Source organism: Dipodomys merriami, unplaced genomic scaffold (genome assembly GCF_024711535.1).
Source record: "Dipodomys merriami isolate MVZ:Mamm:240054 unplaced genomic scaffold, mDipMer1.0.p SCAF_24, whole genome shotgun sequence".
Taxonomy (NCBI): Eukaryota; Metazoa; Chordata; class Mammalia; order Rodentia; family Heteromyidae; genus Dipodomys; species Dipodomys merriami.
This window is the reverse complement of record NW_027203826.1, coordinates 1864344-1892285: the sequence shown is the minus strand read 5'-3', so window position 1 is coordinate 1892285 and position 27942 is coordinate 1864344. Positions and strand designations below refer to the sequence as shown.

General features: G+C 36.1%; 1 protein-coding gene across 1 annotated transcript; it reads left to right on the top strand.

Moving 5' to 3' along the window:
- Mael (maelstrom spermatogenic transposon silencer) lies at positions 1-27942 on the top strand. The gene is made up of 12 exons (XM_070034175.1): positions 1-215; positions 555-647; positions 2568-2667; positions 4316-4471; positions 6168-6209; positions 14174-14298; positions 14982-15036; positions 15149-15290; positions 24315-24377; positions 25283-25415; positions 27028-27103; positions 27591-27942. Exons 1-12 carry the CDS (start codon positions 84-86, stop codon positions 27776-27778), a joined length of 1305 nt encoding a protein of 434 aa, XP_069890276.1. The 5' UTR covers positions 1-83; the 3' UTR covers positions 27779-27942.

Sequence of the window (27942 nt, the reverse complement as noted above, 5' to 3'; positions counted from 1 at the left end):
CGGTTACTAAGGGCGGGAGCCCAGCGAGGGCGCCAGCAGCTTGTTCCCTCTCAGGCCCGAGTCGAAGCCTGACCGTGCTCGCCATGCCGAACCGCAGGGCCAGCCGCAATGCTTACTATTTCTTCGTGCAAGAGAAGATACCGGAACTACGCCGTAGAGGCCTGCCCGTGGTTCGCGTGGCTGATGCCATCCCTTACTGCTCCGCTGACTGGGCGGTAAGGCGTGGGGAGAGCGTGCCAGGCCTGGCAGGGCAGTTGGGCAAGCGAGGAGGGCGAGGTGGGGAGCAGAAGGGCAAGGTGAGGAGCCAGAGTGCGGGGTGAGGAGCAAGAGGCCTCCGCGAGGCCCGAGGCCCGAGCCCCGAGCCCGAGCCCCTCAGGCCTCGAGCTTGACCTCTGATGGAGTGCGAGTGGGGGGAGGGGATCCCTGGCCTAGGGCGAGGGACAAACTGACACCAGAACCTGTGGCCTTGTGATGCCCAGGCGTATACAGTGGGACCCACCACGCCCACACGGGATCTTCACTGCTGCTTCCCTTTTCTTTTCTATTTCCTGAAGGTCCTGAGGGAGGAAGAAAAGGAGAAATACACAGAAATGGCTCGAGAATGGAGAGCTGCCCAGGGAAAGGATTCTGGGCCTTCAGAGAAGCAGGTAAAATAAGGGGAAACAGAGGCCTGGCACACAAGCTCTTTTGGAAAATGCTGTTTGAGTGAATGGTCAAAGATCAGGGGTAGACAACTGCCTGATGTGGGTTAGGGTGAGGAAAGGAGGTCGTTCTTTTGTTGCCTGGTATTAGAATGACTCAATCCAGTAGGAGGGTGGGCACTGGTGGCTCATGCCTGTGATCCTAGCAACTCAGGAGGCTAAGATCTGAGAATTGAGGTTCAAAGTCAGGCTTTTATCTCCAGTTACCAGCAAAAAGCTGGAAATGGAGGTTTGTCTCAAGTGGTGGGGTACCAGCTTGGAGTAAAAAAGCCAAAGGTCAGTATCCAGGCCCTGAGTTCAAGCCCTGGTACTAGCAGACACACACAACCAGCAGCCTTCACAACTCAGAACAGAAAAGTTGGTATACTTTGGTAGTGAAAGGCCTGAGAAATCCCTGTTTGGTAACTTGGGAGATATTTGAATTTACAAGTTGAGTAAATGGTCTCCAAGTGTCCCTGTCAACTCGTTAATGATTAAGGAGCCTTTTTTGTCTTTTGGTTTTTAAAAATAGTTTAGGCCTTTGGATTCTTTTTTGTTGTTGTTGTTTTTTTTTTTTTGGTCGGTCGTGGGGCTTGAACTCTGGGCCTGGGCGCTGTCCTTCAGCTCTTCAGCTCAAGGCGAGCGCTCTACCACTTGAGCTACAGCGCCACTTCCGGTTTTCTGGTGGTTTATTTGAGATAGGAGTCTCACGATCTCTCCTGCCCGGGTTGGCTTTGAACCGCGATCCTCAGATCTCAGCCTCCTGAGTAGCTAGGATTACAGGCGTGAGCCACCAGCGCCCGGCTTTTTTTGTTGTTTTTAATTTTAAAAATTGACATTTTTTTCTTCATTTTTCATTAGCATCAATTTATTGTATAAAGGGGTAAAATTATTTATATAATGGACTTTGATCAAATTCACCCCTCTGTATTACTTGTTCTTAATTCCCCTCTGTCCCCTCCTTTTGTTAATCTATTTTTGTATGTATATATTTCTGTAATAGTCACACCCAATCCCTTCTTGCCCTTTCTTTTCCCTCTTCCTGGTTTACCCCCGTCTGCTTTCTCCCTCCCAAAGTCCCTCTTTTACAATCTACACTATAGTTTGTAAATGACACTGAGAACCAAGGTTGTCAGTTGATGCGTTTTAAATATTAAAATATATTGGTGAACATTTGTATACATTATAGGTAAAAGAATTGAGTAAGATTTGAGTAGATTTCTGAGTGGAAGAATGTTGAAGTACAAAATAAAATTTGGTTTCTTGGTAATTTATAATAGGAAAGTAAAAGGTCATTATGGGGTTCGACACATACATTCAAATCATGGTGTTTTTGTTTTTTTGTAATACTGAAATTCATTCTTAAACTGTTAACATTGGATTGAAATTCAAGTTTTCTTGTTTGAGATTTGAGAGATTTTTATTTTGGGGATTTATGTTTGATGATCACTAATCAGTTGAATTTTTACATAGGCACATTTGTGAACCTTAATTTTTTTTTCTTACTGTCATTTCTTATATATTACCTGAAAAAAAAGTCTCATATGAGACGTCAAGTCAACATGATCTGGTTTTTACTTTAAGAGAAAACTAAACAGGATATAGTGGCCTTTGGTGTTCTTTTGGTCCATGTGTTGTATATGGTGGGAGGTGACACAGGAAGATTAACGTAGTCAGTACTGGTCAAGTGACTTTCATTAATTGAATTATTTACTCACCTGATTTAGAATATAGATTTTTACTTTTATTTCTGTCTTTGGATATTGATGCTATAGACAAATATATTCATTGAATTAGTGTTGAGAAGTTACTGAGGTAATCTATGGGCTATTTGGAACTTATTTTGGTAAATTTAATTATGTGATCAATGATTTTCTTTCTCTTTAGAAACTCATTGCCACACCTCTGAGGAGGCCTGGTATGCTTGTACCAAAGCAGACTGTTTCACCCCCAGATATGTCAAGTTTGTCTCTAAAAAATGATCAAGGTAGAGTATTCTGAAAATATTCTGCTCAACTTTGAATGTTCAAAACACTGCTAAAAACAGACAAAAAACACTATGCTATATTGCTCAAAGCACTGTCATATTAGTAAATATGTTTTTATTCATTTTGATCCTCCATTTCAAAGTATTTGGTACAAGTGTTTAAATATTATAGCACTAAAGATAATTTTCACTTATTGACATAATCCAAGAGTCCTTTATAATAAAAATCTGTTTTATCACCCCAAACATTATTTAAACATTGATATTTCTTTGACTTGTTTATAAGGATGTACTTAAATGCACTTAAATTATAAAGGCAGATAAGAGGTTTAAGATCTATTGTACAGAATTGTTACTGTAGTTTAATGATGTATATTTCAGCATTGAAGACTAAATTTTAGTTGATTGAATTATGAAAAAATGTGATTTGTTAATTAGATTGATTTGATCATGCTGCAATATATAATATACATTCAAACCATAATATATAATATACAATCAAACCCCATTTTGCCATTTAAGACACACAATTTTACCTATTTAAGATGCACAGTTATTATTGACTAGTTCTTAAAATTTTTAAAAATACCCTGGAGGAGACACATAAAGATAACCACAAAAATCGTGTGAAAGTGCTTTGCACCAGGTGTGGGTGGCTCATGCTTACCACCCTAGCTCCAATAAACTACTCAGAAAAAGCCAGAAGTGGTTCTGTGGCTCAAGTGGTAGAGCACAAAGAGGCTCAGGGACAGTGCCCAGGCCCTGAGGTCAAGCCCCAGGACTGGCAAAAAAAGGGTTTTTGCTATTTGCTATTTTTTGTAGCTGTTTTAATTAATTGGGTCCTGCCTTTAGCTAACACTAATCAACTTTTAACATTAGCCTATCCAGGTAAGTAAAAACACTTCACACATTTTTACATTTCTTGTTTGTTTGTTTTGTGCCAGTCCTGAGGCTTGAACTCAAGGCCTGGGTGCTCTTCCTGAACATTTTTGCCAAAGGCTGGCACTCTACTACTTGAACCACACTTCTACTTCTGGCTTTTTGCTAGTTAAGTGTAGGTAAGAGTTTCATGAACTTTTCCTGACAGAGTGGCTTCAAACTGAGATCCTCAGATCTCAGCATCCTAAGGAGTTAGGATTATAGGGATGAGCCACCAGTGCCTGGCTTTTTTTTTTTTTTTTTGGAAGTACACATATAGTAGAAAAAAATACAAAAGGAATAAACTAAGTTTTCCATACTTTACAGAGTCTATTTATGATACAGTTGGAATTTATTTCTCAAACTTTGGTGGTGGGGGAGTGTGGAGCAAGAGAATAGAGAGTGAAGGATTTGTTAATTATCCAATCTTTTTCATAGCTTAATCAAGCTAATGTTTGCTGGAATATGTGTTATAGCTCTTCTTATGCCATTCTTGAGAGTAAAGGCTTATCTGTAGCTGAATTATATAGAATCTGCTTCAAGTTCAAATAATTTTGGTGTTTTACACAAAGAGTAGTAAAGTATAAAAGATTTGACCATTTGTTTTCCAGCTATATTAGAAATATAAGAACACAAAAGAATGGTTCTAAAGCTTTTTTCATCTGTGAATAAGCAGGCTTTTTGAAAGAAATAGATTTGAGACATTCACCTGGAATTTTTTGTTTTGTAGCATTCCTTGGAGGTATTTTTTACTTTTTGAACATTTTTAGCCATGGTGAGCTACCTCCTCATTGTGAACAGCGATTCCTCCCTTGTGAAATTGGCTGTGTTAAATATTCTCTGCAAGAAGGTATTATGGCAGAATTTCACAGTTTTATAAATCCTGGTAAGTACCCACATAGAGTAGATGCCGGATCTTAAAAGTGTATTGTTTCTTTTCATTTATTAATAGTATGCTGAGGTACAACTAAGTTCTCAAAATGTGATAAGATTGACAATAATTGAAAAATCATTAGGTATTAGATGTTGACATAGGTTATTGGTTTAGGTTCTTTACCTGAAGTTTACAATTGGGTGGACAGAGCTGGTGCCAGTAACTCACACCTGTAATCCTAGTTATCTGGGATTATTAGAATCATGGTTTGAGGATAGATGGGAGTTCTTAGGACATCTACTCAGTGAAGAGCTGGATTCTGAGGCTCATACCTGTTGACCTGGCTCCTGGGAACCCTACCTAATACAGTCAGATGCCTGAGTTGGAATGGAGATTCTATCTTAAAATTAATGAGCAAAAGTTAGGGCTAGATAGTAAAAATGCCAGCTTAGGAAACTTAGAGTTCTGAGTTTAAAACACCAGTATTGCCAGTAATAATAATAGCAATAACAATAATTGGGTGACCAGAACATCTGAAAAATGTATATGCTGTCCTTTACTTAATTTAACATTTTGAGGCTTTCCTGAAAGTTTATTTTATGCTTGCCATTTTCCTTCTCTACCATTTCCCTTCTCTTTCACATCAGTGGTGGTCACTAGTTTTTCAGCTGTTATTGCATTGCAAATTTGAGGAAACTACTTAATCTCTCTGAACAAATTAGATTGTTTGTAATGTAGGAATAATACCTACTAGAGGGCTGTTGTAAGGAGTAGATGAGCTGTGGGCTTGGTGACACATGTTGGATACTGTGTATTGATAGAAAGTGTATCCTTTGTAATCTAACTATTCAGGAAGTTGAGGCAGGAGGATCTTGAGCTTGAGGCCAGCCTGAGCTACATAGTTAAAACCCTGTCTCAAATGCTCCCCCTCCTCAAAAAAAAGTGAGTCCTGTGAAAACACAGGATTTGGTGCCTGTAGAGAATGCATTTTAGTGGGGCTGGGAAGGTGGCTCAGTGGTAGAGCGCTTGCCTTGCATGCCTGAGGCCCTGGGTTCGATTCCTCAGCACCACATAAGCAAAAAGCTAGAAGTGGTGCTGTGGCTCAAGTGGTAGAGCGCTAGCCTTGAGCTGAAGAGCTGAGGGACAGCGCCCAGGCCCAGAGTACAGACCCCACGACCGGACCCCAAAAAAAAAAGAGAATACATTTTAGTTAAGTTTGAATATTTAGCATTTTAGTTTAGTTAGGATAGAGTTTAGTTACCATATACTTGAAGGTAAAAAAGCAGTGGAGGGAGGAAGAAATACATAAAAAGAAGAGATGGGTAAATTTTTTAAAATAGGACAGCTTTATTTTTAGATAATAAAAAACAAATCCTACTCACATGAATGTTGCTACTTAAGACAAGCAAATAGCTATGTTTTTCCATATGAGTTTAAAACACTAAAAAGATATAATTTGGATATTTTCTATCCTCTGGGAAATGGATGTATACTTGATGTAATAGGGGGCCCCATAGTCCCCTGGAGCCCATTTGTAGAATCCTAAATAAGACTCTTGTTTAAAAAAGAAAGATAAAGTTTAATTTTTACTTTTACATAATTAAAATTACCTGCCCATGTATGACTTGGTCATCCTATGGAGTATTACTGTAGCACAACTAGAGAACTTCCAGATTTCTGTCTCTCAACAAAATATTTTACATTATAGGTGAAATTCCACGAGGATTTCGATTTCACTGTCAGGCTGCAAGTAAGTATGAAAGAATAGACTGTAGGAATTGAATATATACATGCCTAACTATGACTTATTCCTTTAACATACATAACTTAAGCTGGGAAAATATTAACCTTAGATTATTGTTGGAGAATCTCTATTAAAAATGATAGAGGGAAAAGCCACCAAAGAAAATCCTATAACACATGGTTCAGCACATTGTTGAACCACCAGTGGGTCATAAAAAAGATTAGAAAGGAAATTCAAATGTTCATAATATTTAACAAAAATGAACATATAAATTGCCAGCTCCTCTGGGACACAGCAAAGGCTCAGAGGAGAGAACTCAAACTCTATTACAAAGCCATAGTAATCAAAACAGCTTGTTACTGGCACAGTAACAGACCTGAGGACCAATGGAATAGAACTGAAGACCCAGAAACAAACCCAAAAGAGACCTATAGCTACCTAATCTTTGATAAGGGAGCTAAAAAAAATAAAATGGATGAAAGACAGCCTCTTCAGTAAATGGTGCTGGCAAAATTGGTTAAACACCTATAGAAAAGCTAGATTCTTATCTATCACCCTGCACCAGAATCAACTCCAAATGGATCAAAGACCTCAAAGGCAAAGCAGACACCTTGAAAACATTACACAAGAAATAGGAGAAACTCTAGGGCTTCTAGGCACAGGCCAAAATTTTCTTAATAAAGACCCAGAAACACAACAAATCAAAGAAAAGTTGGACAAATGGGATTGAACTAAGCTGCAGAACTTCTGCATGGCAGAGGACATAGCTAGCAAGATCAATAGAAAGCCCACAGATTGGGAGATTTTCACCAGCCATACAACAAGAGAAAGGCCTCATATCTAATGTATACTTAGAACTCAAAAAATTAAATACTGCAGTACCCAGGCCCAGAGTTCAAGCCCAGGACTGACAAAAAAATTAAATACCCCAAAAACAAATCCTCAAAAGAAATAACCACTCCATTAATAAGCAGGCTAAAGCCTTTTAAAGAGAGAATTCTCTGAAGAGGAAATAAGAATGGCAAGTAGAGACATCAAGAAATGCTCTCTGGCCATAAAAGAAATGCAAATCAAAACAACATTAAGATTCCACCTCACCCCAGTTAGAATGGCTATAATCAAGAACTCTAATAACAACAGATGCTGGAGGGGATGTGGCCAAAAGGGAAGGCTACTGCATTGTTGGTGGGAGTGTAAATTTGTTCAGCCACTGTGGAAAGCAGTATGGTGGTTCCTCAGAAGACTAAACATAGAGCTCCCCTATAACTCAGCAACCTACTTCTGCGCATTTACCCAAATGACCACAAACAAGTCCATACTAAAGCTACCAGCATAACTATATTTATAGCAGCATTATTTACCATAGCTAAGATATGGAACCAAACCAGATGCCCCTCAGTAGATGAATTGGTCAAGAAAATGTGATCTATATAATGGAATATATATATATATATATATATATATATATATATATATATATATATATATATACACACACACACATATATGGAATTCTGTGCTTCCATCAGAAAGAATGACATTGTCCCATTTGTAAGGAAATGGAAAAAACTTGGAAAAAAATCATATTAAGTGAAGCAAGCCAGACCCAAAGAAATACAGGTCCCATGGTTTCCCTTATTTGCAATAATTACTATACACCTAGGATAATCTTAGTAGATGAGTAGATAGCTCAATAGGTATGTACATATGACCTTATAATTTGATGCTCAGTGAAATGAACTCCAAGACTTGGACATACGAGGTTTTTCTTTGTACTTGTTGTTTTTAATGTTTTGTGTTATTTGTTTCTTCTGTATGTTCTTCCTCCTATGGCTCCCCCTTTTGTCACTGTATTTGATTTTGGTACCCTAGTATTGTATTTACATTTATTTGAATTAGGGAAGGGGAACAACAGAATGGACAAAGGACAAGGGGAGAACCAATGCAACAGTGATATTCACAAGACAATATGTTGGAAATGATCTGTACAGCTTGGGGAGGTCTTAGGAGGGAGGGAAAGTAGGAGAAAAATGAGGGAGGAGGTAACAAGCTCAAAAGCTCAACAAGAAATGTGCTTATTACCTTAGTTATCTAACTGTAACCCCTTTGTACATCACCTTGACAATTTAAAAAACCACAGTTTTTAAAAAATAAAAATCTTAAAAATGATAGAGGTTATCTATGATCTTGAAAAACTTCAAATTTTCATAGTCTTATCTCTTCTTTCTAAGGGAATGTGGTGTATTATCTAAATACTGTGTATCCTTGGATTTCAAGATAAGCTACTTTTATTGACTAGGTATTGACTAGCTACTTAGAAAAGTCTTCTGAGGGAGGTTTCAGATTTATTTTGATTTAGGGCCATTTAGAAATGTTTTTAATTTTTAAAATTATGTTTTTATTCCAACATTAAAGAAATAAATTGAAAACACTAAAAGATAGAAAAACCTTTCATGTTCATAGATTAACAGAATCAATATTGGGAAAATGGCTGTGCTACTGAAAACCATCTACAATTTCCATACAATTTCTGTCAAAATTCCAATGTCATTCTTCCCAAAAGAGAAATATTAGTCTTAAAAATTCATTTGGCACCATGAAAGACCTTGATAGCCAAAGCAGTCCTGAATAAAAAGAATAATGCCAGATTTGGGTGTCACGTTTACTACAGAGTCATAGTAGCAAAAATGGCATAGAACTCGCGCAAAAACACAGGTAAATCAGTGGAATAGAAGATTCAGAAATGGGCCCACACAGCTTATAACCATCTGACTTGTGACAAAGGTGCCAGAAACCTACCTTGGAGAAAAAAGTCTCTTGAACAAATGATGCTTGGAGAACTGGGTCTGAATGTAGAAAATGAAGCTAGATTTCTGTCACTCACCCCGTACAAAAATTCAATTCCAGATGGATCAAATATCTTAATGTAAGACCAGAAACTGCTAAAGGAGACATAGAGGAAACTCTTAGGATATAGAAACAGGTAATGTTTTTCTATGTAAAACTCTTAATTGCTTAAAAAGAAACAAGAATTGAAAAATAACATCAAATTTAAAAACTTCAGCACAGCAAAATAAACAATCTTTAGAGCCAAAAGAAAACCTACAGAATGGGAGAGGAATCTTTGCCAGTTACCCATAAAATAAAGGATTAATGGCCAGAATGTATGAAGAGCTCCAAAAATTAAACACTGAAAGAATATTCCAATTAGTAAATGAGCAAATGAATAGAAGGGTTTCCAAAGAAGTGCCAATAGCTAATAAATAGATGAAGAAATATTCAACATTATTAACCACAAAGGAAAAGCAAACCAAAACATATTTCATCTCACCTAAGTCAGAATGGCTGTTATCTAGAAGATAGAACAAGTGCAGGTGAGGATTGAGGGAAGGGGACAGTAGGGATGGACCCTTAATACATGCTAGAACCTGTAAATTAATAGAGACACTATAAAAATCAGGGTGGAAGTTTCCTAAGAAAACAAGGTAAAATGACCATATGATCCTGTTATTCCATTCCTGCATATACTATCTGGAAGAATGTAAACCAACATATAGTTGGGATGTCTGTACACCCATGGTTTTATCAGCTACTCACGATAACCCAATATGGAATCAGCATGTGTCCATCAATGAACAGAGAAAGAAAAGGAGGTATATAAACACATGGAGTATTATTCAGCCATAAAAAACAGTGAGATTGTGTCATTTTCAGGGAAATGGATGGAATTAGAAGTCATTGTACTAAACAAAATAAAGCAAACTCAGAAAGTTAAAACATTTCATGGCCTCTTTTACATATAGACTTCAGTCCTTAAAAATCAATGTGAGCTGACTGGTAGTTTATTTTTTTAAGTCAGATTAATGCAAATATGTCATTGTTTGATGAGAGAGCATTAAACAATTTCTATATTTAAAAGTTTTATTTAACCTTAAAACGGGACTAGTTTATAGAAGTATTTGAAATGAAAGTTGTTCATCTGTAAGAAGCAACTATTATAATTCAAGAATTACATACAAATGAAATTGTGACTGCTTCATAGGCATTATAATTTATTTGGCATGTTAGAACTGAAGAATTTCAGACTTGAAGAATTTCAGACATAGAGACCAATGATTTTTTTTGCTCAAAGCTAGGTCTCTACCACTTGAACTACAGCTCTACTTTGGCTTTTTTGGTGCATGATTGGAGATAAGAGTCTTATGGATTTTACAGCCTGGGCTGGCTTCAAATCATGTTCCTCAGGTCTCAGCCTCCTGAGTTGCTATGATTATAGGCATGAGCCCCCAGCACCTGACAAGAGAGTGTTGGATTTGTTTTAAAAAATAGTTTAGGAAGCAGGGCGCCGGTGGCTCACGTCTATAATCCTAGCTACTCAGGAGGCTGAGATCTGAGGATTGAGGTTCAAAGCCAGCCAAGGCAGGAAAGATTGTTAAGACTCTTATCTCCAATAAAAGTCACTAGAAAACCGGAAGTGGTGCTGTGGCTCAAGCAGTAGAGCACTCGCCTTCAGCTGAAGAGTGCAGGAACAGCACCTAAGCCCAGAGTTCAAGTCCCATGACTGACCAAAAAAAAAAAAAATAGTTTAGGAATTCTGTATTTGAAAGTTATATAGCCTCCTGTTTTCTTTTTTATGTAATTTATTTTTTAGTTTATTTAAATAGTTGTATAAAGCAATTTTATTCAACATGTTAATTTACATGTAAAATGCATCTTGATCAGTTTGTTCAAGAAATGTATGAAGTTTTGGTTTTTGAATGCAAGTCCTTATTCAACCTGGATTTGACTTTAATAGTATGAGATAACAATTAGATTTAATTGTTTCCCCAGGTAAATAATTAGTTGTCTCAGCATCCTTTATTGAATAATCAATTTGATCATCAACATGTGGTACCACTTGTTGCATATCATGTATCTGTTTCATGTGCATCTATTCTGTTCTGTCAGTCTTGGCTTTTGGTGTCAAGATCATGTTAAATACAATAGTTTGATAATGTTTAGTTAGATAAGTCCCTTGGCCTTGTGCTTGTGGAACAATATTGCTACTGCTTTTGAGACTTTATTACTCTGTCCACACTTTTGAATTTTTTTCTTTTTTGTCAGTTGTAGGGTTTGAACTCAGGGCTTGGCTTGGGCATTGTCCCTGAGCTTCTTTGTGCTCAAGGCTAGCACTCTACCACTTGAGTTACAGCGTCACAGGACTTTTCTGCCTGGGCTGGCTTCAAAGTACAATCCTCATATCTCAGCCTCCTGAGTAGCTAGGATTATAGCTATGAGCCACCAGCACTTAGCTTGAATTTTTTTTATTGTTTCATAAGAGCCCTTGTTGGCATTTAGGTTGGAATCATCTTCAAATCTTTAGATCATTTTGGAGAAAACTGGCATCTTCATAATACTGAGTCTTCTTATGAACTTCGGACCATTCTTTCACTTTTGAAGTCTGTCGTGTCTATCATTTTCTTCATAGTCAGCTTAAGATTTTCTGTTACATGTACATTTTGTGATACCCTTTGGCATTGCTTTTTCGTAATTGTTGACTTTTATATTTTGGTTTTATCTTGCCTCTTGCTAAGCTCTTAAGTTTTCAGTAAATTTGTTACAAATTGATAACTGTGAAAGCATTCTTTTTTTATCTATATGTTTTTCATTTAAAATTTGTTTCAATATGCCAACTAGTACCTCTAGTTTCTAGTGATTTACCAAAAAGTGGGCTGTGTGATGCAGTTTTCTTTTCCTTTTTGCAACTCTCTCCTTTATTATGCCTACTTTAACAAGATTTTTTAATCCTTTTGTTTCCCATTAGACTAGAACATAGCAGTAGAACATTTTACTGAATGCTCTCTTCTAGCATGAAAGATTTGTGATCTTGGTTCATATGGTTATTTACCAATGATAAACTATCCCTATATTCCAGGAGCAAATGCAGTATAGTAAGTATATGTCTTAAATTATTGAGTTAGGTTTTGTTTTGGGATTTGTGCATTTATGAGAAAGATCAACTTTAACTTTGTATAACTGATTATCAAGGTCACTTTGCCATCATAAGCTAGAAAATGTTTTCATTTTTTAAAATTTCTGTCTTAATGATTCCATAGAAATTAATTCTCTTTTACTTCACTAAATATTAGGAGCCTAGTTATTTTAAAGTCATATGTCAGTAATCCTATGAGACAACTCTTCTTTTAAATCTCTTTTCATAGTCTATTGATTATCTTGATGTTCAAATTAGCAGATCTCTTGATATATGTATTTTAACTAAGTGTTATACAGTACATATTAAATGTTTTTATTCTTTTCCAAGGAAGATTTATGATTGAATCTGACAGCTGGAGTCACCAGCCATCTCAGATTAACTTAATCCAATTTTGGGGATTGAGGTGATTTTAAATTGGGCTTCAGACCTTACAAGAGCTAAATCCATTTTAGATTATCTTTTAATTTTCAAAAAGAGGGAGGACAGATAGATTACAACCAAAAAAGTATCTGAAAATTCACATTTTACTTTACAGCATAAATAATGAAAGCCATCAGACAATAGAAATCTTATTATAATGTTTTATTAAGTAAGATTAGAATCGTATTTTAAATCCTTATTAGTGTTGGGTCTATTAACAACTTTATCCAGGTTCTTAGCCTCTAAATATTTTTTTCTAGCACTGGTAAATGCCACTGAGAAGAAGCAGATCCAGAATTCTGGGTTCAACATTCCAGTATTACTGTCTTTCCAAGATTTCAGGCCACTAATTCCTTACTGTATTACCTCTATAGTTATATACCTCTTTATATCTCTATAGTTCTTACAAGCAAGTGTTCCCTTCCTTTTGTTTTTCCCTCATCTATCAATCAGGAGTTGAGCTCTCCTGCATCTTTTGTTACAGGTTATCATATTGTACTGAGATTTATAATTTGATCTCAAACTAAGCATAATTAAAATTTGTGCCTAATAACTTAAGTACTTGTGTCTATCTGTGTTTTACTTCTCATTCATTCTTCTTTATAGTGCCTGTGCTCTCCATTTAGTGTGTTTGCTCAAGGATGGTGCTCTGCTACTTGAGCCATAGCTCTACTTCTGGCTCTTTTGATGGCTAATTGGCTATTAAGAGTCTTGGTTTTGTTTGCCTAGGCTGGCTTTGAAACTCCACCCTCCAATCTCAACCTCCTGAGTAGCTAGGATTATAGGTGTTGAGCCACTGACAATCCACATCAGTCTCATTCTTTTATCTTTGTGTACCTGATTGTCTAGGATGTTGAAAAAAATGATTTGGGAAGTATAACAATAGCTTCCTTCACAGTACATTTATGTTTGGTTCTTTGAGTCCCTAGGGGGTCCTACAAAACTATTCCTCCCTCACCCCCCCCCAAAAAAAACCCAAAACCTTTTACTTCTCTGGGTTTTTGCACGTTGACCAAGTAATTCTTATCTGTGTGTGTATGCTCTTAGTATATTCAGGGTCATTGAATTTTTTATGAGAGGATTGGTCTGAATTACTTGAATCTAGTCTTTTACTTTCTGAGTTGATGATTTCATCATGCATAGCCTTTTTGTTTTACTTTTTTATTATTACCTTACATAGGTTATATAGGTAACATACAACTGTTTAAAATGCAGTTATTACAATTAATTTCACCAACCTTATTAACAAAACATTAAAGACATCCAATGGAATAGTGAAAATACTAAAAGCTTTTGTTGCTTAACCTAGGTTTGAGTCATGACTGTAGCACTTATCAACTTACTGCTAGTTTCTTATGTTCTTGGAGTTCTTTATTTATGATTGTGTCAGCCACTTTTCAGAGTGGCTATAAAATTATGGATTAAAATATGCAAAGTACCTAATTGGAACCAAGGTTGGTACAAATGAATATGTATGAGTTACCCACTACTCTCTTCTTATACCTCTACTTCCATACTTCCCATATTTGTCTTTCCTCAATGTTTGCACTTCATCCTCTTTTTTAATTTCCTCCAGGTGATTCTAGTCACAAGATTCCTATTTCAAACTTTGAATTTGGGCATGACCAAGCAACTGTGTTAAAAAACTTCTATAGATTTATTCATCCAAACTCAGGGAAGTGGCCACCTATCTACTGCAAGGTAATTTCCAGTTAAGAAGCTCTTTGAAAGTATAAATTTAGATACTACATCTACAGGATGTACCAATAGGAGAATTTTCTCCTGTGCATTAGCTGTATGTTAAAACATGGTCATTCTGAGTTACTTTCAGTTTAATATAATACATTTTCTTTTAAATTACTGTGTTTTGGAGGGACTTTGAAGACTACAAAAGTTGAAAACATTTCTAAATGTCCTTTTTTTAGTTCTCTTCTGAAATACTTGTAATATCTTTTTGCCCTGAAGATTGATATATTCTGTATACAAGATTACCTTTTATTCAAAATGGTCTCTCTATCAGTCCCTTGCTTCTCTTTTTGTAATTTTTAGGAAAGACTTATGTCTTTATTTCATTAAAATCCTCCAGGTTAGAACTCAAAGTTTTGATTAGTGGGTGGCAAAGTGGTGAAGATTTATTCCTTCATTGCCCATGTGTCTCACTTGCTTTTCATGGGGTTATTAGCGTTGATATTTAAATTATTTGGTTAATACTAGCAGTTGTCTTTTGTAATGAATGCCACTCTTTTTTAATAGTTCCCATTTAGATGTTATAAACTATTTATTCTTTCCTTCATGCATCTCCTAGCATTTGAAAGGACAGTGTTAATTAATTGTAATTAAATCACAATGGAAGAAAAATACAAATAATTTTTTTCTCTCTTAAGTCTGTTGATAGAGCCAGAATCATCTGGTGTTTGAAGCATATGGCGAGGACATCAGGTAAATAAAATCCTGGTTCACTGCAGAAGTATATTATATCTATTTCCATTTTGACATGTTTTAAGTACCCAAAGTCACTAACTGTATATCTGTTTCTATTTATTACTGGAAGAAATCAGGCAAGACCTAGAACTTCTCTCTGTAGAGGACCTTGTAGTGGAGATCTACCAACAAAAATTCCTCAAGGAGCCCTCTAAGACCTGGGTTCGAAGCCTCCTGGATGTTGCCATGTGGGATTATTCTAGTGATACAAGGTATTGGTGGTGATTTTTGTAATGTGATTTTGACTTCTGAGCTATATTTTAGTTTTTTGTGCCTTTTATGCAGTATTTCCCTCTGAAACCTTGGAAGTACTATTTTTATGAACATAAAATTCTATTGATTGTAAGATAATATTACTTGGGTGCAGCACAGAAAACAAGAACAACAAAAAACTGACAAACTGAATAGTTCCTTTGTTTTGTTTTTTGTTTTGGTGCTCGTTTTGGAGCTTGAACTCAGGGCCTGGGCACTGTTCCTTTGCTTTTTTGCTCAAGGATGGTGCTCTACTACTTGAGCCAAAGCTCCACTTTGGGCTTTATGGTGATTAATTGGAGATAAGAATCCAACAGACTTTCTTGCCAGGGCTCGTCTTGAATTGCGATTCTTAGATTTCAGCCTCTTGAGTAACTAGGATTATAAGCATGAGCCATTGGCATTTTGCTAATTACTATTTCTTATTAGAATTTCTAGTGATTAAAAAAATGTTTTTAGATTTATTTAGACAGTTTTTATTTTATAACACATAATTTATTATATAAATGAAATAAATTGACAGGCATATTTATTTTGAAATAAGCTTAGATTTATTCAAAAATTGCCCATTGTAAAAATATGTAAGATCCAATAATTTTAATATTTTAATAGATTGCCTTTCTAATTTTGTCTTTAAATATGTGTACACTTTTTACTAAGTCAAATAAATTTCTGTTACCATTCCCTTTGCACCTCATTACCTCATTATTCTCAGAGTAAAACTCAGAATCAGGCTATATCCATTGATGATGTTCAGTTTTAGAAGACTAGATGTACATTTTGCTAATTGTCAGCTATGTCTTTAGTAGTGAAAAAATATCCAGAGTCCAACCCAGGATCATATGTTGGACTTGCTGTAACTCATTAGGCTCCTTAAACCTGGAAAGTTCCTCAGTCTTGCTTTTTCATGATTTTTACCTTTTTTATTTTGAAGAGTACAGCCCAGTTATTTTATAGAATGAATGTCAATTTGAGTTGGTCTGTATGTCCTTATTAAGGTTTTGGATTTTGAGGAAAAAGTACAGCAACAATCGTGCTGTATCTTTGCAGTGTGTCACTACAGGAATGGTAGGATTTCATTTGGTTCCTTTTCTGATCATGATAAGTCAGTTGCTTAAAATAGTGTGTTGTCAGATTGAAAAGTAACAATTTTGTACCTTAATGTTACTAGAATACCTTATGGATATATACTATAAGATTAGCTAGATACTGTATTTTTCAAAATTTTATATACTAGTTTTACCATTTATCCATGATTTGGTCTGGGTCAGTTACTATGACATTTGTAAAACACTTTTTTTTAATTCAATTATTCTTGCATTTATTGGAATTTTGTAAGAAAGAGCTTTTCCTTTTCACCTATTGTTTTTGTTTACATGACTATTGTGTAGTTTCCTATTAAGTGAATTATAGTCTCTTATTAGTATAGCTTATTTTATGTTCAGATTGTTCAGCATGGCCAGTGGAAGACTTTCAAGCAGTAGTTTCTTCTTTTATGTTGTATTGACATTAACTCATCTTTGAGCTCTATTTTGCTTTTTTTTAGCACATTGCATTCCAGGCTTATCTTGAACTTCTCTGATCCCAGCTTTGGTTCTTTTTAATAGCGAATAGTATTTAGAATAGAGGATCTGGGTGCTAGCTATTCTCCTTACTAGCTTGTCACTGATTTTAGGTCTCCTTAGTGGGCAGATCTAGGAAATGTGTGTTACACATCCTGTTTTTATGGAAATAAGTCTCCCGCTTTGTCTTTTTTTCTTAAAATACATATATGTATACACACACACATATAATTGCAAATGTGATATACAGGGGGCTTACAGTTTATATATTTACATACATATAATAATAAGAGGTAATGAGTATGTTTCTTGTTGAACAATGCCACCCCTTCCCTTGATTTTTCCCAGTTTTTCCCTCTCATCCCCACCCATAAGTTGTGCATTTTTAATAGTGTCTAGAATCACTGCTGCATTTGTTTATCTGTTGTCCTACCCTTTTTGTGCCTTTCCCTTACCCTCCCAAAGACAGAAAACTAACAAGACAAGTGGTAAAGAAAACAAAACGCCATTTCTTAGAGTTCATTTTGATAGATATTATTTTCTATGATCATCTGCACATAGCTATTGAGTCTTTGTGTCCTTTCCTAAGAATATCTTCCTTTGGTTTCACTGTGTGACTATATATATTTATATAATTTATATAATATAACATATAATTTATCATGTCCTAGTGTACTTTTTTGTCTTTTACCATCCAGTGTGTTTACTTGTAGATTTATAGGCACATTCTAGTTACCACAAATGAGGGAAACCATGCAACCTATGTTTCTTTGGGTCTGGATTACTTCACTTAATTTTTTTTACAAGTATTTATCTTTTTTCCTCTCTCTGTGTGTCAGCATGAGTTTCCTCCCACAGAGCCTGTAATTCCAATCCAGTACCATAAAGTTCTTTAGTTTTCTACTTTACCTTTGTATTTTTTTGTTCTGAGACTGAGAATTTTTTTTTGAACTGGATATGACGGTGATACACATGAGTTTTATTTACTGAATAAGTGAAAACAAGAATATTGCCAATGTAATGCCAACCTAGGTAACAGTCATTCCTTATCCCCAACTCTGTTTTTTTTTTATTGTGAAGATACTGTACAGAGGGGTTACAATTACATGAGCAAGATAATGAGTACATTTCTTTTTTTTTAATTTAATTTTTTTTGGTGAACATACTGTACAGAGGGGTTACAATTACATGGGCAGGATAATGCGTACATTTCTTATCAAGCATTGCAGCCTCCTCCTTTGTTTACCCTTCACATCCCTTCCGTGAGTACATTTCTTATCAAGCATTGCAGCCTCCTCCTTTGTTTACTCTTCCCATCCCTTCCCATCTTCCTTCCCCCCCCCCCCAGTTGTAAAGTTCGTTTTCAACATGACAACTTGTACTTCTCATTGTTGCAACAGGTCCACCTGTATCCTTATTTAAATGACTTGTTTTTCCCCTTCCCTTCCACAAATTATACTGACATTAAATACAGTGAAAGCAGGGGTGATACTGTGGGGGAGGGACATACAAAGCAACAAAGAAATAATCTTATAATTGCGTTAGAAATAAATGCATGAAAGAAAAAAAAACATTTAAAATACATATCTTAGGGTTCATTTTCCTAACATTACCTTATCTGACCTTTTCTGCTTGACTCATACATATACTAGATATTGCAAATAAGGGAAATCATGGGACCTATGTTTCTTTGGGCTTGGCTTACTTCACTTGATAAAATTTTTTCCAAGTCTTTCCATTTCCTAACCAATGGGGCAATGTCATTCTTTCTGATGGAGGCATAGAATTCCATTGTGTATATATACCACATTTTCTTGATCCATTCATCTACTGAGGGGCATCTGGGTTGGTTCCATATCTTAGCTATGGTAAATAATGCTGCAATAAACATAGTTGTGCTGGTAGCTTTAGTGTGGTCTTGTTTGTAAACATTTGGGTAAATACCCAAAAGTGGGACTGCTGGGTCATAGGGGAGCTCTATGTGGAGTCTTTTGAGGAACCTCCATACTACTTTCCAAAGTGGTTGAACAAGTTTACACTCCCACCAACAATGAAGTCAGGTTCCCTTCTGTCCACATCCCCTCCAGCATCTGTTGTTAGAGTTCTTGATTTTTGCCATTCTAACTGGGGTGAGGTGGTATCTCAATGTTGTTTTGATTTGCATTTCTTTTATGGCTAGGGAGGTTGAGCATTTCTTCATGTGTCTATTGGCCATCCTTCTTTCTTCTTCAGAGAAGTTTGAGAATTTTTTTAACTTACCATATTTTTTAATTTATTGAGTATTAGATTACATTGAAACTGGTTTCAGAACTAAGTGGTATCATTAAGTGATACCACTGTTGTTTTCCTGGGGTTTTTGTTTTTAATGAATGGGCTCAAGGCTGGTTCAGCAATAAAGGCTCTTGGCTTCCAAGGGTGAGGCCCTGAATTCAAACACTAGTCCTACCAAAATAAAGATAAATGTCCGCTCATGATTTATTTAGCTTGAAGGTAAGAGTCAAAATACTCTCTTCAGAAGTTATTTGGGCTCTTTTCCCCCTTTCAGAGCAATTGAATTACTTGTTTGAAATACAGTTAAGTTTACTTGCTTATTTGTATTCATAATTTATTTCCAATTTGTTGACTTAATTGTTTGAATTAGCAAAAGCAGCTTTTGCTAATAGTTTACTCAGAAATGTCACTCATTTCCTTTTAAAGCTCCCTAAAAATATTTGTAGGGAATGTTAGTACATTTGTGAGAATATAGTAAAGTTATAGATTTACTTGGGGAGAACTAAAGTCTTTTCAATATTGAGTTGTAGCCAAGAATAAGGAATGTGTTTGTGTTATTCAAATCTACTTTTGTGTATTTTCAGATATTTTTAATTTTTTCCACACAAAATTGTGTATATTTGGAATTGGTGCATTTTTTTCAGGGGAGGGGGACAATTCTCAGATAACTTCTACAGATGTTGGTTTAATTAGACTTTTTCTAATTTTAATGGAGTTAATTTTGGTAATTTGTATTTTCCTAGGAAATCATACTAATAAATAGATTTTCAAATTTGTTTAAAAGTCTCCAAGGAAGATAGTCTCCTAAAATGTCTTGTTTTAGTAGTTACATTTATATTGTAATTTCTTGTATATTTACTTTTTCCTTTAAACTAGTGAGTTCTTTAAATCTGATTTTCTGTTCTCATCCTCATATATGTCTTTTACCTTATTCTCTGTACTGTATTATTCTTTTTTCTAGTTTTGAGGGGCTAGAAATGTAATCCTTTTATCTTGTAACTTTATTGATGAGTAGTAACAGGATTTGGGGTTATTTGTCTTGTTTGTTTTTTTTTTAGTTTTGGGGGAGGAGAAGTGGTACCAGGGATTGGACTAAAGGCCTTGTGCTTTCTAGAACAGGTACTTTTATTTTTGTCTGGAGACTTAAAATGTTTTCATCTTTAAAGCCTGTTAGTTTTACTAGAATCTTTTTTCTGAATTTATGTTCCAGATCCATTTTTTGAGGTGTGTGGTGAGCCATTTCAATACTCAGAGTCAGGTTCTATTTCTGTAGTTTCTTAGAAGTAGTTTCAGAATTAGTATTAGTGCTGTTTCAGTGTTTACTTTTATGTTAAGGGAATCCTGTGTATGTATGTTTGGGCTTATTTCATTTTATTTTTCCTTATTACTCTCTTTACTTTATAAATTAGTCTCATAAATAGTTTTCTTTCTTCAGTTTCTTTCATCGTTCCAAATCTATTCGTTTTGGGACACTTTGTAAGTTATTTCTTTCCCTCATATGATTTTTTAAAATACCTTTTGTCAATTTATTCAACTCGTTATCTTATTTTTTATTCATTTCTACTTTTAGTTTTGAAATTTCTATTTTTGTAAAAGTACTAGAGTTTGAACTCAGGGCCTAGGCTCTGTCTCTTAGCTTTTTCCATTCAAGGCTGGTGCTCTACCACTTGAGCCATGTTTGCATCTCCACTTTTTTTTTACTAATGAATTTTGAAGATGAGTCATTGCTTTTTCTGTCCAGGCTGGCTTCAAACCTCAATCCTCAGGTCTCAGCCTTCTGAGTAGGTAGAATTACAGGTGTAAGTCATCAGTGCCTTGCTTGAAGTTTCTTATTAAGGGTATATTTCTGTTCCTTATTGAACATGTTGTAAATATTTACATAGTTGTTTGAGTATGTTTAATTTAGTATGAAATGTGTCAGAGTTCTTAACTTTAGGGGGACAGGTGTCATCAAAGTATTTTGATTTTCATTTTTCTGTTTTCTTTGTATTGTAACTGTAGATGATGTTATTTTACTGCATTTGTTGGCAGGTGATTTGGAGAGGCTTGACTCTTGGTTCAAAAGTGCCCTCTTCTGTTAGTGTCACAATGTGCAGGTTCTTTAAACTTACAGAATCCTAAATTTACCCTCTACCCAGTGTCTAAAGGGGTTTTCTCCCATTCTCTTTTTGACCACAGGTACTTTCCTGCAGTCAGGACTAATTTTCAGTGTTTATTTCAACAATGGACTTTTATGGGGATGAATTTAGTTTATTTAAGCTCTTCATTTCCTTTCTCTCTTTTCTGAAGTCTTTTTTTGTTCCTCTGGATTCCACTATCCACATAAAGACTTGAGGTGAGAGATTAAGGAGTTGCTGAAGTGTAATTTGTCCAGTTAATTGATTTTTATATTATCTGTCTCCTATTTATACTGTCAGTGTAGATTTTGTCTGTCCTTTTTTTGTTTTTTGCTGTTTTAGTCTGTTAAGTTTATGGGTGATATGTTGAAATATTTGAATTCATTACCATTATTGTAGCTACTGGGTAACATAGCTCTAAAATTCCACACAACCATGTGGGCTCTGTGTTTATATTCATTGTTGACCCCTGTACCATTATGTTGGGGAAGCGGTGCTCCTTAAAAGAGAATTCCACTATTGCATCTGAGATTTCCTTCTAAGCAACTGCACACTTTGCAATTTCAGTACTGGCTTTTTTCTTAATCTTATCAAAAATTAGAAAGTTTTCTGAGACAAAATAATATTTCCTTAAATAACTTTGACTAAAGTGTTGGACTGTAATTTAATTGTCTTGTTACCATCAAGAATAATAATCATCCAGGCCTAGTGACTCATGCCTGTAATTCTATAGCTAATCAAGAGGCAGAGATGGAAGGATTGATAGCCCAATCTCCACCAGTAAAAATCAGTATAAAGCCGGGCGCAAGTGGTTCACGCCTGTAATCCTAGCTACTCAGGAGGCTGAGATCTGAGGATTGCAGTTCAAAGCCAGCCCGGGTAGGAAAGTCCATGAAACTCTTATGTCCAATAAACCACTAGAAAACTGGAAGTGGCTCTGTGGCTCAAGCGGTAGAATGCTCACCTTGAGCTGAAGAGCACAGGGATAGCACCCAGGCCGAGTTCAAGCCCCACGACTGACAAAAAAAAAAAAATCAGTATAGTCCAGCAGGCCTGAAAAATCATGGTACAGATTTGCCCCATCAAAAATGTGAGACCCTATTCAAAAAATAGCAAAAACAAAAAGGGACATGGATCAAGTGGTAGTATCTGCCTGGCAATTGCAAATTCCTAAGTTAATAATTGTAGTACAGCCACACACAAAAAAAGAATAATAACCAAATTTTTGTGTTTAGGCCATGGTAACTGTATTTTTTCATTGTAAAACGAACTCCAATTTCAGTTAACATACTTTTAAAAACTGTCGGTACAGTAAATGTAAAATGTTAGTTACCTTCACTGAATGGAAGCTAGTTAACTGAATGGAAGATTGAAAAGTAACATTAAAAGTCTCCCACTGCAAAAAAAAAAAAAAAAAGTCTCCCACTGCATTTCCAAAGAAGAGTAATCAAATAAAAGTGATTCATAAAACTCTAAAATGTAGCCAAATGTAAGTTCTTAGACAACAATACAGAATATCAAGTAATTTTTATTTTCTAGCTTTTCTCCTTGTCTGGAAGCTAGCCATTCAGTTAAGATAACTAAGGTTTTGGGGCTGGCAAGGTGGCTCAGTGGTAGAGTGCTTGCCTCGCATGCATGAGGCCCTGGGTTCAATTCCTCAGCACCACATAAGCAGAAAAAGCCGCAAGTGGTGCTATGGCTCAAGTAGTAGGGTACTAACCTTGAGCTGAAGAGCTGAGGGACAGTGGCCAGGCCCAGAGTTCAGGCCCCATGACCAGCAAAAAAAAAAAAAAATTAATAACTAAGGTTTCATACTTACAAGTAAGTGCAGATTTTTACAGTTTTTTTTTGTGTGTGTGTGTGTGTTTTGGTTGGTCATGGGGCTTGAACTCTGGGCCTGGGTGCTGTCCCTCCGTTCTTCAGCTCAAGGCGAGCACTCTACCGCTTGAACTACAGCGCCACTTCTGGTTTTCTAGTGGTTTATTGGAGATAAGAGTCTCACAGACTTTCCTGCCCGGGCTGGCTTTGAACCGAGATCCTCAGATCTCAGCCTCCTGAGTAGCTAGGATTATAGGCGTGAGCCACCAGCGCCCAGCAGAGTTTTACATAGGTTCTTGGTCAGTTTAGGTAAGCATTGTATTCTATAGTAATGAATGCTGTTCTGCACCTTAATAGACTCTGGAAAGATACAAGTTTAAAGTGGTTCTTCAGATACGTTGTGTCAGTGTATGTGCAACACTGTTGGATCATATAACTTGTTATGATTATTTCCTCTATCACATCACCTCTGTATTGATAACTTTTCTGGCCCTTTATCTAAGATGTTGACCCTTTTTTTGGGGGGGGGTCCAGTCGTGGGGCCTGAACTCTGAGCCTGAGCACTGTCCCTCAGCTCTTAGCTCAAGGCTAGTGCTCTACTACTTGAGCCACAGCGCCACTTCTGGCTTTTTTCTTTTTGCTTATGTGGTGCTGAGGAATCAAACCCAGGGCTTCATGCATGCAAGGCAAGCTCTTTACCACTAAGCCACCTTCCCAGCCCTGTTGACCCTTCTTTACAATTCATATCATCTTTTCCTTCTGTCTTGTTTCCCTTAGCACTTAAATTGTCTAATTATACTTGCATATCCTTTTTAGTCTGTCTTCTCCACCAGCAAGTAAATTTTATGGCACTGTTTCATTCAATTCTGTATCCCTAGTGCCTACACAATACTTGGCAAATAGTGTACTCTCAGTGAATGTTTGTTGAATGAATACATAAAAGCTTTACTCAGTACTGTGCCTCTAGAACACTCATATTAAGGTAAAATTTAATTTTTATGGTTGTGTGTAGTTTGTGTATTGTCATGAATTTGTACCAGAGTATCATAAAATCTACCTATAGAAATTGTTTTTGTGGGTTAAATTAGAAACCTTAATCTTGGAATAATAGTGTCCAGTTTTTAAATGATTTCAGGTAAATTAGAAATCTGGCACATGAAAACCCTTTGGTAGTGCTACTGCAAATTAGGATACTAAAATTCTTTTTGTTCCACAGGTGCAAGTGGCATGAAGAAAATGATATTCTATTTTGTGCTTTAGCTGTTTGCAAGAAGATTGCGTAAGTTGGGAAAAGGAGTTTCTTCATGATGCTGTTTTCTGAACTGAAAATTTTTGTGCCCATTTTGCTCGATCTCATTATGAGAGCTGTGATAAATCTGGTTATTTCCCTTACTATAATTTAATTATAAAACAAAGCACTTTTTTTTTAAGCAGTGGTGGGGCCTGACCTCTGGGCCTGGGCACTGTTCCTCAGCTCTTCAGCTCAAGGATAGTGCTCTACCACTTAAGCCATAGCACCATTTCTGGCTTTTTCTGCTATGTGGTGCTGAGGAATCAAATCCAGGGCCTCATGTGTGCAAGACCACTGAGCCACCTTCCTAGCCCCCAAAGCTCTTTTTTTTTTTTAACCTAGCTTACTTTTATTATTCTACTTGAACAATCTGGGTGAATCTTCAGAAGCACTTCTTGAAATTTTCCTTCTTGAAATCTTATAGGAGAGAGAAATTTGCTTCTGTCATTAGGATAGCATTTTTTGCAAAGATGCTCCAGAAACAAATATTTTCTCATTTTGTAGTGAAAGTATATAGTTCCTGATCTCTGACTAACCTGCTAGCCCTTTCATATAGCAGGTGATGGTTGGTTCTGGTGATTAACAACTTATAATTGTAGTTATATCTTTGCTTCTTCCCTTCCCTTTTCTTAAACACTTGTGAATCCTGGCAGTCTTGATAATCATAACTATTTCTTTGAAATTTTGTCTGGTAATCAGAAGATTGCTTACAAGTAACAACCTTTTTATGACATGAATACTAGCTTATTTCAATCTCTTCTGGATCTCTAATTTTATTTTCCAATTCAGAATAGTATCTTTATACTTTGTTGGACATTTAAAGATACATACTTTTTTTTCTAAAATGGAATTGGATAAGGTTCTTACAGTGAGGTTTGTTTTCTTTTTTAAAGGTATTGCATCAGTAATTCTCTGGCCACTCTCTTTGGGGTCCAGATTACAGGAGCTCATGTACCACTGCAAGATTATGAAGCCAGCAATAGTGTGACACCCAAAATGGTTGTATTGGATGCAGGGCGTTACCAGGTAAGGACCCTCAGTCATCAGTAAAATTTTAGGTATCCTCAGACTTATGAGGAGAAATTAATGCCTCCTTGCTAACTAAACTTTGGTTATGTGAGGCCATTGCTTCTCCATTAGTGCTTTCAGATGGTGATATATTGTATTTTCTCATTTGTCATAAGACTGCCTATATGTTCTTGATTTTAGCTTCCACACCATGCATACCTTCTTTCTAAATTTCTTGGGCTTTGAATCTCATGCCATCCAGGGCATAATACTTGATATCCCTGTTTGGGAAGTAGTAGGCACTTAGGTTGATATTCATTGTTAGGAGAAACACTGATGCAGGAGAGTAGTTTTTCCATCAAAATCATGTATTTCTTTTGCCTCATAGGTAGTCATTTCACTGAATTCCCATCCTCATTGTCTCCCATGATCTAAGTTCCTACTCCTGGAGTAGCCTCCTACACCCTACTGGTCGTGTCTTCATCTTCTCAATTTCAAATATCTTCCATTGTGACTATCACCATGTCCCTCTGGTACCCCAGTTCAAAATATTCTTTGACCCACAATTCCTATTTTATGATCCTATACAGGACTGTTGCATAGCCCAGTCCCAGAGGTACTACTGATGTGTAAAGCTGAGAACTCATATCCCCTTTTTACCACCTTCATTTTCCACACTTCACCTTTCCTCTCAACTTAGATTGCTTGTGCTAAGCAACTCCATTAGCTCTCTTTTCCTCATCCTACCTGAATGACAAAATACCCTGATTAATCCAACTCTTCACCTATTCTGGTCCTATACCTGTGAAGTAAGATGGGAAATAAACCACCTTGCTGACTCGTATTAACCAAATTTTTATTACCACCAGCTTTAAGTGAGCCATTGATGATACCTTCATATATATCTGGTTTTTTCAGTCTGGTAAATCACCCTTTCTTTCCCTTCCATGTTCAGTAAACATGCTATCTCTTGACTCTGTAATTCCTAATTTCCCTCTAGCTACTATCCTAATTCCTCCTCTTAGCAACAGAAATTGATCAAACATTGGAAAAGCACTTGGGTATTAGTTTGCATTTTTTGTTGTTCAGTACTGGGTGCTGTCACTTAGCTGTTTCACTCAAGGCTGGCACTCTACCACTGGAGCTCTACTCTACCACTTCCAGCTTCTCAGTGGTTAATTAGAAACAAGAGTCTAATAGACTTTCTTGCCTTGATTGGCTTCAAACTTTGATCCTTTGATCTCAGCCTATTGAGTAACTAGGATTACAGGTATGAGCCAGCAACCAATGTCCAGAGTTGGCTTTTTTTTTTTTTTTTGTCGGTGGTTGGGTCTCAGGATCTGAGCACTGTCACTGAGCTTTTTTGCTCAAGGCTAGCACTCTACCACATTTGAGCCACAGCACTACTTCCAGTTTTCTGGTCATTAATTGGAGAGGAGAATCTCACAGATTTTCCTGTCCAAGCTGGCTTTGAACCTTGATCCTCAGATCTCAGCCTCCTGAGTAGTTAGGATTACTGGTATGAGCCACTGTGCTAGCTTTAGTTTGCATTTTTAAAGAATAATTTGAAATAGAAGTTAGACCACCCAATAATTAATAAGAAATAAACATTTTTCCCATTACTTTACAGAAGCTAAGAGTTGAGAGTCCAGGATTCTGTCATTTCAACTCTTCTAATCAGGAACAAAGATCAAACGCATTCACTGGTGAGCATATTAAATTTTATAAGATCATATCTTAAATATGTTTGAGTCTTACAACATACAAGGATCCTAGGATTTGGTATTTAAACATGTTTCTATGTTAACTTGTATTAGGCATTTTATTTGACATTTACATATTAAGCAATTTGAGTGTTTACATTTTTCTGTCACTTTAGTACTATATAACTTCTCCAAATTTTTTTAAATTTTACACCTCAATTTTTTTCAGAATATTTAAAAGAAAATATTTCTTATAGGTGCTATAGTTTTCATGTGGTAATGTCACTTGGGAATGAGATTCTTCAAAAACAAGTGACATCAAATTTCACATAGTATCTGAAGAATTTCAGTTAAGGTTTCCAACTAAAACAAGCCTTTTGCCTTAAAGACCTCTCTCCTAAATAGTACAAGAATCAGTTAATTGAAGTGTCTCTTGATCATAAAATTGTAAAATTGCTGTGTTTCTTTTGTTGAATTTTCAATATCCTAGGTGATTACCCATCTGGGGTGAAATTTTCAGGCCAAAACAGTAGTGTTCGAGGGAGAGGAATTACCCGCTTACTTGAGAGCATCTCCAGTTCCTCCAGCAATATCCACAAATTCTCCAACTGTGAAACTTCACTCTCATCTTACATGTCCCAAAAAGATGGGTATAAATCTTTCTCTTCCATATCTTAATGATGGTACTTTTTCAATTTCTGGAAAAATAATAGGCCTAAATTCCCTTCTGACTACAGTCATATTAAACAGATTACATCAATGGTAAATACCACTCCTCTAAAAATGACTTAATCTGTAAGGAAACTCTGTTTCATAGATTAAAAATAATTGTGGTTGGAGAA

Bases quoted from the DNA above. Each gene is read 5' to 3' on its own strand.
- Mael (XM_070034175.1), top strand. From the start codon at position 84: ATGCCGAACCGCAGGGCCAGCCGCAATGCTTACTATTTCTTCGTGCAA. The intron at 648-2,567 runs GTAAAATAAGGG...CTTTCTCTTTAG, and splicing joins CTGGGCCTTCAGAGAAGCAG to AAACTCATTGCCACACCTCT. The intron at 6,210-14,173 runs GTAAGTATGAAA...AATTTCCTCCAG, and splicing joins ATTTCACTGTCAGGCTGCAA to GTGATTCTAGTCACAAGATT.